This window comes from Gavialis gangeticus, unplaced genomic scaffold (assembly GCF_001723915.1).
Source record: "Gavialis gangeticus isolate Ggan-Ray unplaced genomic scaffold, GavGan_comp1, whole genome shotgun sequence".
In the NCBI taxonomy this organism is placed as follows: domain Eukaryota; kingdom Metazoa; phylum Chordata; order Crocodylia; family Gavialidae; genus Gavialis; species Gavialis gangeticus.
The window spans coordinates 11,538,163-11,555,957 of record NW_017729027.1 but is presented as its reverse complement, the minus strand read 5'-3'; the positions used below and the strand labels follow the sequence as shown (position 1 = coordinate 11,555,957).

Genomic DNA, 17,795 nt, shown 5'->3' with positions numbered 1-17,795 from the left:
GTACCACAACCCTTCGACTCCAAGCCACAAGGTCCCGCTCAGTGGCTATTTCACTTCTTGGTGCATTGCTATGCATCTGTCGCACACCTTCAATTTGTCCACTACGCCTTAAACCTATATTTGGTGGTGAATGTACTTCTGAGGTAGTACTTACAGAGCCTGCAAAATTAATACAGGTGTACTTAATCTGGATTCTAAGGAAAAATTCTCAGAAACAAGAAGTCAAAAATAGAATTACAAACTACATTTTTCTGAAGTAAAAGATGAATTAAAGTATTAACTGGATTTATGTATAGCAATAAATGCAACAGGAAAATTTCTCATTCCAACACCAGATTAAAGAATTGGTAAGCAAGAAGCAGAGCAATTTAAGAAAAGCTCTAAAATACAAACTATTTTTGACTGAAAGAACCTAGGCAAGACATGTTCCACCACTGTGCCACTCTGCAAAACTACTCACCTGCAAAGTAAGGGAAATATCTTAACATCACACAGAAATTAGGAAAGTGCTTGCTACTGGATTTTGGTTCTAAAGCTGTTTTGGCATGTGCACTGGCTTCCCCCCCACACTGAATGCAGCTGTTCCTTAGGAAGTGCAAAAGAATACTAAACTTAAAAAAAACCAAAACCCAAGCAAACAAAAAATGATCCACTGTAACATATTTGGTGATTGGTGAGCCCTATCTATTGGATTTCCAGTTTGCATACATAAGTGATTTAATGAAGAACAAAACAAGGCAAGCAAACAAAAGGAAAAGAAAGGGACATTCTCAAATTCTCAATAAAATTTCAATCCCCATATCTTCAACTTTGCAATTCTTGCTCCTTCACATTTGACTTCTTATTTTAATCAAGGTTTTTATAGTTCTTTAAATTACAAGGGTACTTACAGCTAGCAAACTGTAGTGGACCTTGCTAATGCACCTACACTTTCTCTCTTTTTTTTCCTCTGTGGTGTAGAAGCTACAGCATTTTCGCCCAGCAACTAACCAACCATATCTGGATTAGCTAACATTAATACAATACATATTCTAATCTAAAGACTGCACAGTACTGCAAAATTCCTCAAGTTTTGCTATGTGTACTGTAATATTACACTCTAATTTCATTTCAGCATTAGTGAAATGAATCCATTAAACAAGTCCATCCTAAAAGTGATCCACAATGATCAACAGAATGACTGGAAACTGGAATATTATGCTGCTCCCCCCACCCCAAACAGTAATACATGTATTCAGATGTATCCATTAATTTGCCGTTTCACATATATAAGTTGTTTATATAGCAAAGTCTACCTCTGCTTAACCGACTGATATTGCTAGTTCCTGCCTCTCCAGAACGTCTTTGATCTTGTTCTTGCTGAAGCCTCTGTATCATGCTGTCCAAAGGACTTACTTCCTGGTTTGCTTGTTGACTGAGAACTTGGTTCAATCCTAGGGAGGATGGGAAGACAAGGTCACCAAAAAATAATTACACTAATGGCACAAGTTGCTGAATATTCCAAGCTGCTTGTCTAAATTTTACCTAAAAAAAAATCACAATCATGATAAAAGTAACTGCATAATGAAAGTCTATTAATATACAAGTATATGTATACGTGTATTGTACACAAGTATATACATTAACTGCATATTAAGTGCAAATTAACTGTCTAATAAAAGGAACTCAATATTTAACTGTGCTAACACAGGTTTTAGGTGTATAGTTTAGGCATCCAGTTTTGTTGGATTACTTGCTATTGATTAGACTAAATTCTGTGTGGTAAGAACAATACAATCAAAATTAATACAAATAGATTTCATAGATATTAGGGCTGGAAGGGACCTCGGAAGATCGAGTCCAGCCCCCCACACGAAGGGCAGGAAGTCAGCTGGGGTCATAGGATCCCAGCAAGATAAGCATCCAATTTGCTCTTGAAGGTGTTCAATGTAGGTGTTTGAACCACCTCCGATGGCGGGCTGTTCCAGACCTTGGGGGCTCGGACAGTAAAGAAATTCTTCCTTACGTCCAGCCTGAAATGGTCTTGCAGTAGTTTATGACCTTTCGACCTCGTCATCCCTTGGGGCGCTCTGGTGAACAAACATTCCCCCCCAAATACGATAGTTAATAAAACTACTCTTGGACTAGCAAATATTTTCAATTACAAAAAATCTTTATTGGGAAAACAAACATTTAATTTTAGTATTTTCAATTTAGTTTATACTAAATTTAGTTTATATAGTTTATTTCAGATTATGAAAACAGCTTAAATCAACAGTGAATACACTGCTTGGTTAAGCAAAGTAAGTGGTTCCCTAAGATGTTTATCTACACATAATCCACTCTCTGCGACTGCGCGGCAGTTATACAATAGCTTGTAGGTGGTTAAAAAAGGAGAGCTAATGGAACCACTGCAGGACATATGGGCTAGGGCAGACATTCAAAAAGCTGGAGCCTGAATTGATTCAATCTCTGCAGGTTAGTCTAATTAGCTCCTGCACTTGTTGCACTGTGTATCGCCGCTAGGGGCAGGGGGGAGCTTCCTTCAGCCCAGCAGCTTCAACCTGAGCTGGGCTGAAGCAGCCGGGCTGAAGCAAGCTGCCCCCACCCCAAGCTCTGCTGCGTGATAGGATAGGAGCAGGAGCCACAGCTGTGAGGGGAGAAAAAACAAGCCTGCTGGGCCTGGCAGCTTCTACCAAGCATGTAGAGCTCTGGCTGCAGCTCCCAGATGCCTTCCACAGTGTCCAGGAGCTGAAGCCGCAGCTCCATGTGCTAGGCAGAAGCCATGGGGCTGAAACTTCCTGTCCCCTCCCCGACCCAGAGCAGCATGGCCACAGCAGCTGAAGGCGAGGTGGGCAGAACAGCTCCCCACCTGGGCTCCAGCCAGCCTGCTGCTGGTTGTGTGGCTGCAGCCCCAGGTCCTGCACAGGATGCTGGGCGCAGTGGCGGCTGCTGGGCTCATGGCCAGCCAGCGCCTCTGAGCTGCCCAGAGAAGCCCACTCCCCAGCCAGCCCCTGCCCATGCTGATGGGCCGGGCTGTCACGCAGCCACAATGAGTTGGGAAAGACCCTGCCCCTATGGGCCAGGCCAATGGGTTCCTTCCCAGCCGGAGCTCCACGACAGCCCTGCTTGACTTGGGCACAGGGAGATGCGCAGCCCCTGTGGCCCCAGTCAGAGCTATAGCCCACTGGGAAGAACCTGGCCTAGCCTGGGCTGTCCCCTCTTCCTCTGCTCCTAGCAGCACTTTCAGGCTGGTTCAGCTCAGCCCTGCAGCTCCAGCCACTGGCAAGGCAGGTAGATGGCAGGGGCCATGCCAGCCAGCTCTGGCCATGCTCCCTCCCCTGCCACTGAAGTGGGGAGGGCGGAAGTAGTTGACAGGGGCCGCAATCCCCCAGTGGGGTGGGGGAATAAATCCCCTCCCTGCTCACTGCCTCAGAGGACCATGCATCTGGCCAAGCCCCCGCCCCTGCTCAAGCTAGAGAGCAGAGGGGATGGGCCAGCCCTGGTTTCTGGAGCAGAGAGCATAGCCCTGCCCAGGGCTGCAAAGCATCTGGGATGCTGGGGGACTGTGGTTTAATTTGAAGTAGGAGGGAGTCTGGGACAGAAGTTGCATAAACCAGTTGATGCAAATCAGTTAAGTCTGATATACTACTTTCAACCACGTTTATCTTAAACCAGTTCTGGCAATTTTGAAACTGGTTTATATGCACTAAACTTATATTCTGTTACAGTTTTAAATCAGTTTTGATCACCTAAACTGGTTTATGTGCATCTTCTGTCTCTAGCCTAGAGATAAACAAACAGAGTTCTACAGAACAGCTCTACTTCCAACTCGGGTATGAGCATTATTATTTAGACCATAAAATTGGCTAGATGAGCAACAGTCCAGGACACACAGCACAAAGCCTGGCACACAGCACAAAGCTGGCCCTCCAGTCCAAATAACTGCCCACCCCTGCATTAGAGGAACCTAACCCTTGTTAGCTCAGTGCCCATCTTGGAGCAGATACTGGGGGCTGTGGGGCAGGACAGGGTGGGCAGAATGAGTTGCTGCTGCTGCTGCAGCCAGCTATGCCACAGGAAAGTGAGAAGGGCGAGAGGTACCAAAAGCCAATACAACCATGGGCCGAATACAATTCTGCTTTAGAGGAGCAGTCACAGGCTGGATAAAATCATTTGGCAGGACAGATGTGGTCCATGGGCCATATTTTGCTCACCCCTGGGCTACAATCAAAGTGCATCAGAAGCCTAAAATCAACTGATTAAGGCTGAGAGCCTAATTGGTGCCATATATATTATTTCCTTCTTGCACATATCACAATATAGTTATAAGAGGGGGACAAGAAAGAGAAGCATAAGCTTCTGCTTGAAAAAGCTAACAAAACTGATAAAAGACTTGGACTCAACCATCAAATCAACCTATGATGCTTTTTCTCTATATTCAATGAGGGCATGAAGGACCTCAAAAATGAAGACAAGCGCTCCTTGCAAATGTTACAGAAAAAAAATGACCCAGCACACACCCAAAAAAGAGGTAGCACAGTTGTTGGTCCTGGCTTGCCCAACATCTGTATAGATCAGGGACTTTAGTGTAGCTTTTCTGGTGCTTTTACCTAAAACCTGACTGAATCAACTTTAGATAAAAGCACCAAAAAGCCCCACTGAAATGCCCAATCTATACAGATGCTGCAGAACTGAGTCAAAGCAATGCACTGCTTCTTCTAGTAAAGCACTTTTTTTTGTTTCGTATTTAACGTCTGCAAGCAGCTAAGATGCTTAAGTGTGACATCAGAAGAGGTAGCCAGCAGAAGAATGCAAAGGGGGCTGACATGATCAAAGTGATTTTTACAGCAGCATTCTGAATAGACATAAATTAGGTATGACAGCATTTTTCAAGGCAAGAGAAAAACATGGTGCAGTAATTACTATATGAGATGCTGAGAATTTGGATGAAAGATCTGGCTAAGTTGAGGAGAACCTATCTTAGTTGTTATGCAGAAAGAATGCACAAAGCTTAAAACAAAGACCACTCCCCAAGTCCTCATTCAGGCCAAGGCAAAGGCAATGCCCAACAGTAAGACAACACCTGATGCCTAATGGAACATGCAGTAAAGGACGAGAGGAATAAGCTAACTGCCAAGTCCCTATTCAATCAGAAATGTGCTTAGGTAACTTATAAATTGATACACTGTCCCAAGGGTCTGCCAGCAAATATACCAGAAATGTCTATTAAGGTTCTAAAAAGAATACTTTCTGTATAACACAAGATAATGTTCTTGGTGCCTAGCAAGTGAAGCTTTATTTCCCCCAAGCTACTATGAGATATGAGAAGATGAATGTCAAGCCAGTAGAGGAGGGATGGGCAAAGTCTGGCCTGCGGGCCAGATCCGGTCAACTATGGACTGTATTTTCCAGAGGCCCCTGCCCACATTGCTTGGGCTGGTCTCCATGGAGACCCCAGCCACACCTACATAGGAAAGCTCAGGCTGGGGCTGCCATGGAGTGGGGCAGGTTACAGCTGCAGCTCCAATCCTGGGGGCTTAGGTCAGAGCTGGAGCTGCAACACCCACCTTCTAATTTAATTCCCGCGGCAGACTCCATTTCCTAGCAGTCCCTGCCTGCATTGCTGCAGCCAGTTTCCATGGAGACCCCAGCAACAGTGGGCCTATGACAGCATGGTGCCACAGTTTCCACAGAGGCTGGCTTCAGCAGGTCTGTCAGGGCACATGGCTGGGCAGGGGGGCTGTTCCATGGCCAGGGCTGGGATCCTGCAGTGGTGATAGTGTGCTCCAGAGCCAGGGCAGAACCATGATCTGCTGCCTGCACACCGTTTCCCAGGGTGCACAGCCAGAGGGCAGCTCTGCCTTGGCTCCAGACCACTGTCACTGCCGCAAGATCCCAGCCCCAGAACAGCTCCCTGCCAGTACTGCTAGGGCCAGCCTCCATGCAAATCCTGGTCCCACACTGTCACAGCCCCGCCACTGCTGGGTTCTCCATGGAAACTGGCTGCAGCAACACAGGCATGGTTTGTTAGGAAGTGGAGTCCACCACAGGCCCAATCCAGCCCATGGACCAGACTTTGACTACCCCGGTCTAGAAAAAAACAGCTGAAGTGACAAAAAAAATCATAATTCAAACAAACATGTAAAGAACATTTAACTAGCTGATACTATCATCATTTGTAGGCAGATTAATTCACAAAGAGCACAGAACATGGACATTGCACAGTGTTCCAAGAGGCAATGTATATAAATTATAGTAAGCACTGCTAATGATCTTCTTATTCTTATAATATAATATTATGTTTAAACATATGTTCCAGAAGTTCAGCATGTTACAATTGTGCTAAATCAAGAATCAGTTTTACTCAACATTTGTGTGGCATTTTTCATATGCTCTGATCTGCTTCTCTCTGAAAACAGGGATTGGAGCCTTTGGTTTGAATTGTAATGGCTGCTTCTTTTGACTGACTGCAAATTTAGTCTGCCAGGTCCTACAGTGAGTCTCTCAGCTAGTCAAAGCCAAATCTTTACTTGTATAGTTCTTTTTTTTAAACCTATTTAGCGTACAGAAAAGACTTTAAAAAAAAAAAAAAAAAAAATCAATAAATCTGAATCAGTCACTATTTTAATTAACCCTATTAATTAAATTTTATTAATATTTAAACAATGAACTAGGTTATCCTTCAAAAATGCAGTACCCAAGTCGCCACAGTTATAGTACATTGGATTAATATTCAGTGTACCTGAGGAAGTCACACCCATTTGAGGAATAAGCTGCTCTTCCCTGCAGTTCTCACGACCTGGAACTAATCTCTGGTATCTTGCTGGATGAGGGTTGCCATCAACATCAACCAAAAAGGGGGGGGGCATGAGATGTGGCGCCTGTTGTGTCTGTTCATCTAAGACAAAGTTGTTGGCATCACGGATAAGAGGCCGATAATCACTGTGAAAGAACATCTGATCTGCTATCTGTAACAAAGCCAATTTATGTTTTATTACAAACAGTTAAAGATGAAAAATAGAACTATTCAAAACAAGAATGTCTGCAGAAAGCATTCAATTTAAGTAAGATTTGTAAAAAAAATTGAAGTGATTATAAAAGTAAAGTAACTTTTACTCCCTTATGGGGGAAGAGCTAACAGTCTAATATTTTTCCAAATCTAATGCTTACAGTTTTTGTCCTATATACATTAGGGAGGGGAAAAAAGAATTATTTTAAAAGCTATAGTGATTTGGCAGAAAACAGGATAAAACTGGCTTGAACAGTTTACAAATCATGATGCATTGTATTTCTGACAACTACAGCTATATTACTGCATTTTAGGAGCTACTTGGTTGGAGGAAAGTGAGCAGAAAATTATTTACACCAATTTAGTCATCATATTTTGTCAAAAGAAGTTTTAATACAACTAATCTGTTTCTATTATATGTTGTATACTTGAAAAAGTCAGTCTTTAAAAGAAAATGAAAACTGATCTAAATAGTGTCAGGTTTACAATGTCAATCCAGTATTGCTGGTAGCCTACGCAAGTATCAGAAAACATCTATGATGCACAGGAATAACTAGTAAAAATTACAGAACATACAATACATATACATTAGGTATCTGTCCTCCTAAGAATTTTGTGGGCATAAGATGATGCCATAAATATATTGTACCATGATCTCACTAATCTAAACAATAATTAGAATCCTAGCTTTCTTATTTATAACAGGACTAATCCAGAACCAGCCCGGTCATGTTTGAAAAGACAGGGTAAAATTGAGAAATGGTTCCATCCACAACATACCAACTCTAACCACATTAAAAGTGCTACACATTTCACTGTTTCCCTTCTAAGTAGTATTTAAACCCCCTTTTTTGTTTGAAACTGGATGGAATTTCAGTTTTAGAACAACATGATGGACAGATCACAGCTGAAATGGGAGGTAGAGAGCATCAGTGAGCTATAGAAAATGTCAGTGCGGTAAGAATGCTTGTAACAGTACAGAACAAAGAACTAAGTTATACCTTTCTTCTTGGGGTGGTATTTTTAATGAAACTTTGAAGTTAAAGTGTTTGTTTGAGCACATTTTTTGAACTCATAACATGGGCATTTTTTGCACAATACCTTGTCATATTTGCTACTGGAGCCAAAGCCAAAAATCAAAAGGTGACCATGAGAGTCTGTACATGCAAAATGTTGACCATCAGGAGAGCACTTGCAGTCAAAAACTGCACCATGTCCTTGCCCTTCAATCTGAAATACAGCAACAGACAAAATTAATTTTACCAAAAAATGGGGGATAGCTAAATTATAATCCTTAAAATTATGATGCTGATCTGTATGTAAAATATCCAAAGACAATATATACTCTTAGATGGAAGTTACTTCTAATACACTGTTTACTTTTTAGCCATTCACTTTTCAGTGAATTGCATAGCAATGCTCATTCATGAAAGATGCCAGATTGATAGCAACTGACAGACTTTATCCACAAAATAGGCATAGTACAGGAAGTGACAGTAAAACTTTCCCCTTTGATGTCCTGCTGTTAAACCTAAACAAAGAGCTGGGTCCAGTTCAGGGTTTCAGTCACCACACCCATTCATTCTACCTTTCTGCTAAATTTGCCAAGAAGCACTACAGCAATAAATGCTTTACAATACTTGCCCACTAAAAATGCACTGAAATTACCAGCCCACTTATACAGATTAGCTTTGTGCTTCTACACTTCCTACTCATTTTTTGTGGGAGGGAGGGAGAAGTTGAGGGAGATTTAGATTGGTGTGGTCTTAACTCCAGTTTTTACAGAACTGCAAATATTTTAAAAAAGTAATTTTTACCTGATACTCATTTTCTGTTTTCCAGTTCCATTAAGCCAGAACAAATGGTTTTTTGTTTTTCCCTGCAACCTGTCAATCAAGCAGAGGTGACCAATCACCACTCTGAATTTTTATGCCTTCAGCACCTCTTCAAATAGCCCCTTCCTATTCTCCCCAGGCATGAATTTTTGCACTGTCTTTGAAGAGACAAAACTTCTTTCCTAACTATGGCAGGGTTATAAAAACTGATAGAAACAACATAATTAAATCCACACATATAATACTGTTCATTCTATAGTACCTTCTCACTGAGGCTTATCAGTACCATTTTTAAAAGTCACTGAATTAAACCTCGCAAATTCTCATGAGCTAGGTACTATTATCTCCATATTACAGCCTAAAAGGTCAAGCGTTTTGCCCAAGGTCATGCATGTATTAGTGGCAGAACCTTCTCTCTCTTCCCAGTCATTTTAATCATTTGATAGTATTCTCACACAGAGAGCTCTCATCAAAATGAAGTAGGATTTTGGATTAATTAGTAAAAATGGAACACAAAACAGTTCTCTCCAATGTAGGTTCTGTTTTGCTAAGAGTCCTTCTAGAGAGTTACCTTAACATCACATTAACTAAAAAAATAGAATCAAATTTAGACTTAGTGAATATGTAGATGTGAAGTAAATCAGCTTTATTGATTATTTGATTTTTGTTTGTTTTTTTTAAAAGCAGCTCACCTTTTTGCTCAATAAGGAAGTTATGGCTCTAGTAGGACAGGCCCTTTACTTCTGGGAAGGAATAAGCCTTGCAGATTCACACTAAAGCCCTATTTAGCCATCAAGAAAAGAGTAATATAGACTTTAGTTCCCACAACAGCCCCCAAGAAAATAAAAATACACTACCAAGCTTCCTAACAATAGCATCTTCACTAATTCAACTTCAGGATGCTGCTCAAGCCTAAGACATTTTTAAAGACAAAGACATTTTCATAAGACAAAAGGCAAGAACTAGAAAGAATGGATGTACTGGTTATCATGAAATGCTAAATTTCAGAATAAGGTTTGCGCTTCTCTTAGGAGAGATGCCTTGAATGGACCAGTCTCAAGAAAAAATATAAAAACCCTGATCCTTTCTTATAAATACCAGAAAGCAGCTTCTCTAGCTATTAATACTATATAAATGCTTTGATTTCCGAAGTTGCCAAAATCTTTCTAGTTCAAAATTGTTTTGGGATGGTAAGAGGTTCTACTAGGTGTGGCAGGCAACAGATTTTGTCACCAAATTCTTCAAATTTAAAGAGTTGATGCTATTTTAGACTTGATTTTGGCAATTAGTGTGAACATCAGAGGAGCTGGATGTAGAAAATAAACTGGGATTTAGTGATCCAATGTAAATTGAATGAAAAGATAAATACAGGTCCTTAACTTAGAATGTTATGTTTAAAGAATGAACACTTTGTAAAACCAAGAGAACTCAGTGACATGGACTAGACTGAAGTTTAAGAACCTGAATATAGCATAGCAAGTAAGGGGAACACATGCATATAAGATCTTCAGCCTTAAATGAATGAATAAAATCACCTCAAAAATGATTTAGAGAGTCCATAAGAAATGGAAGAAAATAGTACAGCAGACCTAGAGTGATGTGCCCTAGAGGTCAAAAAGCATTGGGATATAGCAAGAATTGCCAAAACTGAAGCTGAATTAGGACTTTGCAAAGAAACAAAGTAGCAAAAAGTTCTTTATTTGCATAAATGAAGAGACAAAAAGAAAAAGGAGTGCATTAGCTATGCAGTGGCAATGGGGTAGAGATTAGAGAAATGCAGGCACGGCTCAAAAACAAAAAAGCAGTTTTCAATAAAGATAATTAGTTAGAACATGGAAGAAGAGGCAGGACAGCTAGTGGGAGATGAAAAATTAAATGAAGCATAACTCAAGAGTGCCTAACGATTTCAAGTTAGGGAGCCAAATAATCTCCACTCCAAAATTCTGAAAGAATTAAACACATGAAGTTGTAGATCTTGATGAATCAATTAAAAATATTTGCTTGAAACTGCTGGGGGAGGGGACTGTAGTATTTATTTTTTAAGAATGGGAAGAAAAAATGATTTGGGTAATTACAGGCCCATTAGTATACAAGAGTTTAGAACAAATTTTGAAGGAAAAAAAGACAATGTGTAATCAAAAGAGTTTACTCAAAAGGCTGATCACACCAAACTAACTTTTTTTTAATAAGAAAACTGCTTTGTAGATAAAGCAAATATAGTAAGATCTAATTATCTAGACTTCAGTAAAGCATTTGATCCAGTAGTAGAGGATAATTTATTAATTCACCCAAAGATAATCATTAACCTGAGAACTGTAAGAGATTAAGAAACAAGCTAAAGGAAGTATGACAAAAAAGATGTAGGGCTGCTACTAGTGATGTAACTAGTAACACGTGTTACTAGTGTTGTAACTAACAAAACATCCCCATAGATCTGTCTTGGGACCAATCTTATTTTTTTCATTCATAACCTTGATACAAGAAATAAGAGCTTATTAATGAAATGTTTAAGAAACAGAAATGGAAATAATTATAAATAAAAAGGAAAGTTGAAGCATTATACTAAAAGAACTGGATGACCTTAAGAGTTGGAGTTGCAAAATCAGAATAAGATTATGCACATGACCATGCACATTAGTAATAATACTAGTTTTTTCTTTAAACTGGGAGCTCCTTAGTTAGAAGCAGCGGAGGAAATAAAAGAACACGGTACGCTACTAGGACACAGGACTACTACATGATAGAGCCATGAAAAAAGGTAAATGCAATCCAAGAAAGTATGGGGAGAGATATTTTTGGTTAAGCATGACTGACACTGGTTGAGGCACTGGTGAGACCTTATCCGGAATACTGCATACAAATTTGTGTCCAAAATTAAAGAAAGATTAATTAAGTTTAGAACAGATGCAAAAAAAGGCTACAAGGATGAAGAATACAATGGATGGCCTATCTTATGAAAAGAGATTAAGAGAACTTGTTTTATTAAATGAAGCTTAATTAACAAAATGAACACTAAACAAGGGATATAGTTGCTGTCCATAAATACTAGTGACAAAGGAATATTCAAGTTAAATGACAATATAGGGACAAAAACAAAATGTGAATGAATCAGATTTGAATACTTTTCAATAAAAATAATAAGATTTCTCTCCTTCTCAGAAGAGTAAGCTTTTTGGTACAACCTTCTACTAGGAGGAATAGGGACAAAAATCCTAACTATTTTTAAGATGGAGCTTGATCAGTTTAGGGAAAAGAGATAGGATAGGATTGTTTGCAAAGACATGAAACTGGATTCAATAGCACAGGAAGACTTCGCCAGTCCATGTTCTTATTTATCTTGAAGGAGTTTCTAGGATAGTCTTTGACAACAATTTATTCAATATGTTTTGCTTATAGCCTGGATGTTAGCTATATATTTAAAAAACAGTCAGATATGAACATATCCACAGACGGATATATATTGGTAGGTGTTCTGTCAAGATTTTCAAACACCAATCCTTTTAGATGTGGTACATCCTCTCAGGCATTTCATCAAGGGTAAATTCTAGAAAATGAGCATTAGCTTTTTCTTGAGCTAAAAGAGTATTAAGAGGGCTTCCATCAGGAATCTCAGTTCTCACGGTTCCTAGTCTATTTATAAAGACTAGATGAATGCATCTGTGCTTGCCCATGATATGATATCAAGAAAGAGTATCACAAAACTTTAAGAACAGAAATAAGTAGAACCACCTTGTTTTTAATAGATTACTGAAAAAGAGAAAGTTTGTTTTAAGATCTTTATCTTAAATTACTTTACATCTCAAATATGTTCCCAGACCATGAAACCTGCATCAACGTCAAAATAGTCAAGTGTGATCCCAGAAAAAAAAAATACAGTTTATTGATCTACAGTGAAATTGACAAATAGGAGGGAAGAAAACCTCAGTACTAAATCCCCAATACTAAAACAGTGTTCAAATGAACAGCTGATTTGCTCCCCTCTCTCTCCAATCTGGCCCATAAGAACAACTGACTATACAAAAAAACTGGGCTCTGATCTCCAGCAATCATATTTCCAAAAGGGAATCCAGTCCCCATATATGATAATGGCTGATGAGTTGCACATGGGCTCAGAATGCTCTCCTCAGAGTTGATCAGAGCTTGCTAAGAGAAAAAGTTCCACGTGGACAAATTGGTATTCCCAATAAACAAAAAGGTACCTTTCAATTGGAGTGATGATGCTGTGAAGAGCACCTGCAAACTTTATCAGATTACACTGAAAAGTATCTGAGTCTAGCATTAAAGGTCTGGGAACTAGGTTGATGAGATCAGTAAAAAATGACTTTTTGCAAGCTAGAAAAAAGCATTGTGTCTAAATTATGTAACCTGCTATATTTTAATTATAATAAATAGACTTCTGGCTATGGATAAAACAGAACAACACTATAACAAGGGGATAAAACACAGCACTGTGCAGGGATGCATCCGAGCTCTTCATCTCGTTCTCTGTTCTCTTACATGGTGATGCAACAGTGTCCACTTGCAACCAAGGATTTAAAAAAAAGACTAAAGACTACAGCCAGACTCCCTGAAGAAACAGGAGCGTGCAGAAATTTCAAACTGCAAATGACAGCCTCTGCTTGATTGACAACTTGCAGGAATAAACCCATATGCTCTGAATCAGTGGATGATGGAACACTGACAACATTGATTCCTCAAAATAAGGGTTAAACAGTTCTGAAATGCTTAAATCATCATTTTATGTATTTTCCTTAGAATTGAAGTTCAGCCTTGAGAATACAAATAAGCATCACCAGATCTAGTAGAACCATCTTTGCTAAACAACATGCTCCACATAAAGGAGACTAAAGTCAGTTTCTAATCTTAGCTTGAAATAATACAGCAGTTCAAAAGAGAACAAGGAAAGAACCGATTCACCCAGAAGTCCTCACTCTGCAACTGCATGTGCGCTGGCAAAATCCAGCTCATGTGGGAACCCCATTCATTTCAATGGAGTTCTGCATAGTCAAAGGATTCCACCTTTGTAATTTCAGTTGTAGGATCAGGACCTAAGTCTGCATATATAACAACTATGAAAGGTTTTCTGAAATGGAAATCTCACAGATATCAGGAAAGCTACATTCACAAATTAAAATTTTTCCATCTGATCTGTGGATTTGGTAACCTTGTGTGTGTATATATGGTATTGTCAGTTACTGTTTTTTTATTATGGTCTTGGACTGCATCACTGAAAACTTTAACTAACTTCAAAGTTGAGAACATATAAATTAATTTGCTCACTCTAATTAAATCCTCAATCATACATGTAGTGGGGTTCAGAGATCCCATGTGAATATAAGTATTTAAAAACAGTGAGGAAAGGAAGATGAGAAGAATGATACAAACTAGAAACAAAAAAGCCACCATGCATCCTATGGAAAAAATATGACTGAATTAACAATGCATAGTACACCAATTACACCGACATATTTAGGAATGCAATACTTTCAAGAATTAGGTCCCAAACTTAGAGAGTTAATTTCAGAGCTCATTTCTGAAAAATCTTGTCTGCATTTTTGGACTTTTGAGTGTTAACTCAATACTTTTCCCACAAATTAAATTAACTTGTATTAGCTTTCTTATAAAGATTAAATGAATTCAGCTTGAATGTGCCTCTTATTTTTTTATTCATATTCTCTTATAACTAGTATAAAAGCAAAACTGAGGGGAAAAAGATGGATTTATTTTGCACACCAAATTTTCTGAAAGGTGATGTGATAAGTACTTCTCACCCCATATAACTATCAAATATATATTTGATAGTTAAGTGCTTGGTTAATATAGACTAGCCAAATTCCCTGATGGGCACAGCTCTGAGCAGTCCAGGTCATTTTCTTACTCCGTTAAAATTCAAAACAATGATAGTATTTGCCAGTAATGCTGAAGAATGTAAAACAGTATTTGTGACAGGTTTAGAACAGGGTGTTTTTGTAGAGCAGGTTATCATATGCACTTCCTCTAGTAAGTGCCAATAAAATACTCATTTAATTTAAGTGACATGCTGCAAAATATAAATGGCTATTCCATTTGGGCTTTTTTGTTATTTTACTCCAACTCCAAAAACTTCTAACAATTTGAATCTGCCAAAATTGTATTCTGTAAAAGCAAACTAAGAACCAAAACAATATTTCTCTCATTTCTACACCACATTCATATAAAAGTGTAAGCCTAATTTATTCCAGGCCAAGAAAGTAAGAAGATGAACAAAAAAAAATTAATTATGCATAACAAAGTTTCATTTTCTAGATTGACAAATACGTTTTTTTTTTTTAATGTATTCTATAAAAATTAAACATTCTAAAAAAAATGCAGCCCCCGCAAATCGGTAGGCAACAAAGTCTCTTTACGAGCCGTTATACGACATCACTTAAACTCTTCTCTATACTGAGATTCTTCTATTACCATTACTTGAACTTTGAGGAGGCATATCTATACTATGATAGAAGCATGCCCTGGCTACAAAAGGGCCAAGCACACCAGGCTGGCCCAAGCTCGCTCATGTGGTTTAAAACCTGAAGTAAGGGAGTTAAAGCCACTCCAGGGTCCTCCCTAGTGACCAAAATCTCAGGCATGTCAGAAAACAAGGTCTTAAGAGAAACTACAGTGGGATACCCCAGAGCACAGCAGTCCCATCCAGGATCTTTGAGAAGCCTTGTATATTCAAACTATATGCGTTACAGAAGAAATGCAGGCTTAGGAACCTTTTCTGTGTTTTCAAACAAAGGGATGTCTGACGGAAGTAAGTTGTTTCAGCCTCTTACATGCCATTTAAAAAAATACACAGATAAATAATAAAACAAGTTAATAAAATGTGTGACCTACTAATTTTATCTAGTTGAAATAGCAGTCATTACAATTTTACTTTAAAAAGGGACATTATGAAGTAATTTTGAAATATCACAATCTTTCCTGAAAAAAACCTGATGACTTGGAGGAAAAAAAGGCTGAATAGAAAGATATTTGGCTTAAATGCACTTACACAAAGGTATCATCACATCTTTGAATATCTTATGTTTTAGTATGCAATAAGGATACGTAACTCGGTGATTTTCAGTTAGCCAAGTTCAGGAAAACAATCTCTGATAAATCCATACTTAAATTTTATGTTTAAAGGTAAACAAATATAATCATTTAATCCAAATTCTTGGAAAGAAGAGGCAGTCTACTTTAACCTTTATGCTAAACTTGGAAAGACAATAAAAAAGGTAAAATATTCAATGCTGTGAAAAACAACAAATAACCTTCATTAATGTTGAAACGTATAACATAATTTTAGTACAGAAAAATTCTCTATTAAAATTTTTACATTCTTGTGAAACTAAATACCTATCAGAAGAGTTTACCACCTCTGCAGCATTTTCCTAGTTGTAGTGTTTATAAAGCCACAGTATCAAGTAGCAACACACTTAAACCCTCCTAGTAGACATTTATTTTTCTAAACCCAGCAAATTCAATAATAGCTAAAATGCAAAGATTTTTGGAAGGCTTCTCAAAACTAAGAGTGTAAGATTATCTTTTCCCCTCTTCACAAAATAGCAACACATTGATAAAAGTAGTAAGTTATGTCACTTTCAAAATAAAATGTAGTCTCTCATCCTGCAACAGAAAACAAACTAGAGAAGTAAATGAGGCTTCACAGCATGAAGTGGTCCACACCTCCATGAATCTACTTAAAAGATGAGGCCCTGTAACATGCAAGTCAGGGGATGGAAATCTTAATTTTTTCAAAGTGATTTCAGCCCCATCACACATTTTGCATCTTCTACTCCTACTCTGGTTAAATGAATTTCAACATTTTACATTTTGTTTTTATGCTATTAAACCTACACTCACTCACCCTTTCCCTCTCTCCTGATATTCTTCTTAGGCATACTAAGTCTTAAACAATGACATTTGCCTTATGAAAGAAAGACATGTATTTTTTTCCAAGTCTAAACATACATTAAAAGCAAAATGTGTGCACAATATAGCTACTTTTTAAAGGCTACTATTAGAAACATACACACAAACTTCTGACAGAATTGGTAACCTTAATATGTTTCATCAATATGATTGTGTGCATTTTTGTTCCACTTCATCTGCAAGTGTCACTATAATTGAATTTCCTGTGTGATCTTATGAAAGATTTATGGCAGGTTTTAACCTATCGATCTAGACAAACTCCTCTGAGGTAAATACAAAATAGTAAAAAACTAAACAAAGCAAAGCAAAGCAAAAATAAAAGAATAAGAAAACCCCTAAACCATCTCTGTCTCTCTCTGCCTTTGCTTGCTATACCATTCAGCTTTTGTATTTCATCATCTGAAGCTAGCTGAATTGTTCTGATAAGAACAAGTGCATTCACTGTGGGAAAGTACATGAACACTGGACACAATTAATGTTTACTCTGAACTACAAGTCAGGGAAAATCCTCCACAGTTTCTTAGATTTACTAGTATGATGCCTCCTCCAGAGCACTTCTAGCATGAAAGAATGGAGCAGGGTTTTTGTATGCAGTAGGGGTCTGAATGAACATTTGACTGATTTCTAGTCAGACCACCCAGGTCTCTGGAAAAAGACCTAGAACATCAGAAGACAGAACAGTTATCCTAAAGTGGATCTTCAAGATCCCAGTCACTATGGTTCCGACTGTAGGTAGGCATGATGCCCATGAGCACAAGATCAGAGTTATCTGACAGTGTCCATCAGTACTGTGCACGTGGTCTGTGACTACTCCTGCACAAAAGGCAATGGTTTCACTCCGTTCTCTTGCAAGTCAAAGCTAAATGTTGCTTATGACTTCAAAAAACAGAGAGAATGCAAGTTGTGCAATTCACACCAGTGTCTCAAAGAACCAGTTACTATAGATTAAGTAACTGTTCTTTAAGCTTCAGTCTGGATTCCATAGGTTAAAGGCAAAAAAAAAAAAAAAAAAAAAAAAAAAAAAAAAA

At 38.4% G+C, this 17,795-nt stretch overlaps 1 protein-coding gene across 1 annotated transcript in view; it reads right to left on the bottom strand.

The window, feature by feature from the left end:
- Positions 1-17,795, bottom strand: part of PHIP (pleckstrin homology domain interacting protein) — a 217,830-nt gene that overhangs the window by 87,663 nt on the left and 112,372 nt on the right. Inside the window, exons 13-15 of the mRNA XM_019520451.1 lie at positions 8,093-8,221; positions 6,725-6,950; positions 1,296-1,433 (exon numbers count right to left, since the gene is read on the bottom strand). Coding sequence (XP_019375996.1) covers positions 1,296-1,433; positions 6,725-6,950; positions 8,093-8,221 — 493 coding nt within the window. The remainder of the gene's footprint in view (positions 1-1,295; positions 1,434-6,724; positions 6,951-8,092; positions 8,222-17,795) is intronic.